At 39.0% G+C, this 2500-nt stretch overlaps 1 protein-coding gene across 2 annotated transcripts in view; it reads right to left on the bottom strand.

The window, feature by feature from the left end:
- The window catches only part of LOC123518741 (E3 ubiquitin-protein ligase TRIM9-like), a 35803-nt gene that overhangs the window by 11956 nt on the left and 21347 nt on the right, over window positions 1-2500 (bottom strand). For both annotated transcript variants that reach the window (XM_045279750.1, XM_045279744.1), the window contains exon 4: window positions 152-268. In XM_045279750.1, coding sequence (XP_045135685.1) covers window positions 152-268 — 117 coding nt within the window. The remainder of the gene's footprint in view (window positions 1-151; window positions 269-2500) is intronic.

Raw genomic sequence — 2500 nt, forward strand, 5'->3', positions numbered from 1 at the left:
TACTATACTATCTAACCCACAAACATCTGCACACACAAAATAAATAAATAAAAATTCAATGCAACCACTCTCTCTCTCTCTCTCTCTCTCTCTCTCACACATACACTAGACCAACACTTTATCTCTCTCTCTCTCTCTTTCTCTCTCTCACCTCCATGAACGAGGCTGGGTCGGACTCCTTCAGGGCCTCAATACAGAAGTGGATAGTGGCGGTGGTGGACTGCAGTGTGTGGGTGTAGTCCGTCACCTGTTCCCTCAGCGCATGCACCTGTGTTGGGGACGGGGGAGGATAGGTGAGGGGGGGGAGAGGAAGAAGAACAGGTTGGGGGAGGGAAAGGAGAGGAGGTGAGGGGAGAGGGGAGGACAGGTGGGGTACCAGGAGGATAGGTGTTGAGTGAGGGGATGGAAAGGTGGTGGGGTGAAGAACAGGGAAAGGAGGGGAAGGATAGGCAAGGGGTGAGGGAAGGGGGGGAGTAGGTGAGAGGGGAGGCAGGGATAGGTGAGGGGAAGGACAGGGAAAGGAGGGATAGGTGTGAAGTGAGAGGAAGGACAAGTAGAGGAAAAGGAGGACAGTGAGGGAGGGGAAGATAGGCGGGGATGGGGGGGGAGAGGTTGGATAGGGGGTGGTAAGAGGGAGGAGGACAGGTGGAGGGAAAGGAGGACAGTGAGGGATGGGAGGATAGGTGGGGATGGAGGGGGAGAGGTTGGGTGGGGGGGTAAGAGGGAGGAGGACAGGTGGAGGGAAAGGAGGACAGTAATAATATGATCTTTAATATTTTTGCTTCTATATTTATTTCTTTTTTATTATATATTTTTTTCTATTTTTCTTTCATATTTTCACTGTAGCTTTTTCTTTTTCTTTCTAGTTTTTACTGTAGTATATCTTTTCCATTTCCCTTTTATTATATTTCTTTTATTTTCCTTTCTTGTTTTTACTACAGCTATATATTTTTCATCTTCCTTTCTATCTTTTCTATTTTTCTTTGTGAGTATAAGTACAAGATACACACACACTCAATAAACCTTTTACAATTACTTGATCTATTTATTACTAGTAGTCATTATTGTTATGAGTAGTAGTAGTAGTAGTAGTAGTAGTAGTAGTAGTAGTAGTAGTAGTAGTAGTAGTAGTAGTAGTAGTAGTAGTATCATGGATTGTTATGAAAAGAATAATGATTGAATGAATGAATGATGAATGGATGGATGGATGGATGGATGGATGAACAGACAGACAAAAAGACAGACAGACAGACAGACAGACAGACAGACAGACAGACAGACAGACAGACAGACACATATATAAAAAGATAGACATATAAACAAATATATAAATGAGTGGATGGTAGTGATGGTGGTGGTCTTAGTAAGTAGTAGTAGTAGTAGTAGTAGTAGTAGTAGTAGTAGTAGTAGTAGTAGTAGTAGTAGTAGTGGTGGTGGTGGTGGTGGTGGTTTAATATGCGTGTGAGTGCATTTCTAGAACAGCAGTATAACGGTGTGTGTGTGTGTGTGTGTGTAAGAGAGAGAGAGAGAGAGAGAGAGAGAGAGAGAGAGAGAGAGAGAGAGAGAGAGAGAGAGAGAGAGAGAGAGAGAGAGAGAGAGAGAGAGAGAGAGAGAGAGAGAGAGAGAGAGAGAGAGAGAACATGAAAAGAAGGTCAATGGATTCAGAATTAAGGTCACACTAGAAATAACGCTAAAAACATCCAATAATCGGTGTGTCAAGGTCATGTGGCTGAGAAACAGGTCACATTGGAGAGGGGAAGGAGGAAAACAAGGTCACACGAGGAAAATATCAAGGTCACTGGGGAAAATATGAAGGTCACGGGAAAATATACGATAAAACTTGTAGGAAAAAATAGCGGAGGAGGAAAAATAAGAAAATCGGGAACTAATTTGAAAAGGAAAAAAAAAAACGAAAATGGAGTAAGAATGAGGAAAATTTGGGAAAAATGACACCTGGGGAAATAATAATGGAAATAGGGAATTAATTTAGGGAAACTAATTCGAAAGGGAAAAAACGTATAAGAGGAACTAATTTGAAAAGGAAAAAAAATGAGAAATGAAAATGTAGAAGTAAGAGGGGAAAAAACAGGGAAAAAAGATAATAGGGGAAATAATAATAAAATAAGGAATTAATTTAGGGAAACTACTTAGAAAGGAAAAAAAGTATGAGGGGACAAATTTGAAAAGGAAAAATAAAAAAACGAAAATGTAGGAGTAAGAATGAGGAAAATTAAGGAAAAAAATGACAACTAGGGAAATAATAATAAAATAGGGAATTAATTTAGGGAAACTAGTTTGAAAGGAAAAAAAAGACGTATATTTTGAAAAGAAAAAATAGAAAAAAAAAACTAGGAGTAAGAAGGGAAAAACCTAAAAAAAAAGAATAGGGGAAATAACATTGAAATAGGGTATAAATTTAGGGAAACTAATTTAAAAGGGAAAGAAATTGTAAAAGAGAGAACTAATTTGAAAAGGAAAAATAAAAAATGAAAATGTAAGA

This window comes from Portunus trituberculatus, chromosome 6 (genome assembly GCF_017591435.1).
Source record: "Portunus trituberculatus isolate SZX2019 chromosome 6, ASM1759143v1, whole genome shotgun sequence".
NCBI lineage: Eukaryota > Metazoa > Arthropoda > Malacostraca > Decapoda > Portunidae > Portunus > Portunus trituberculatus.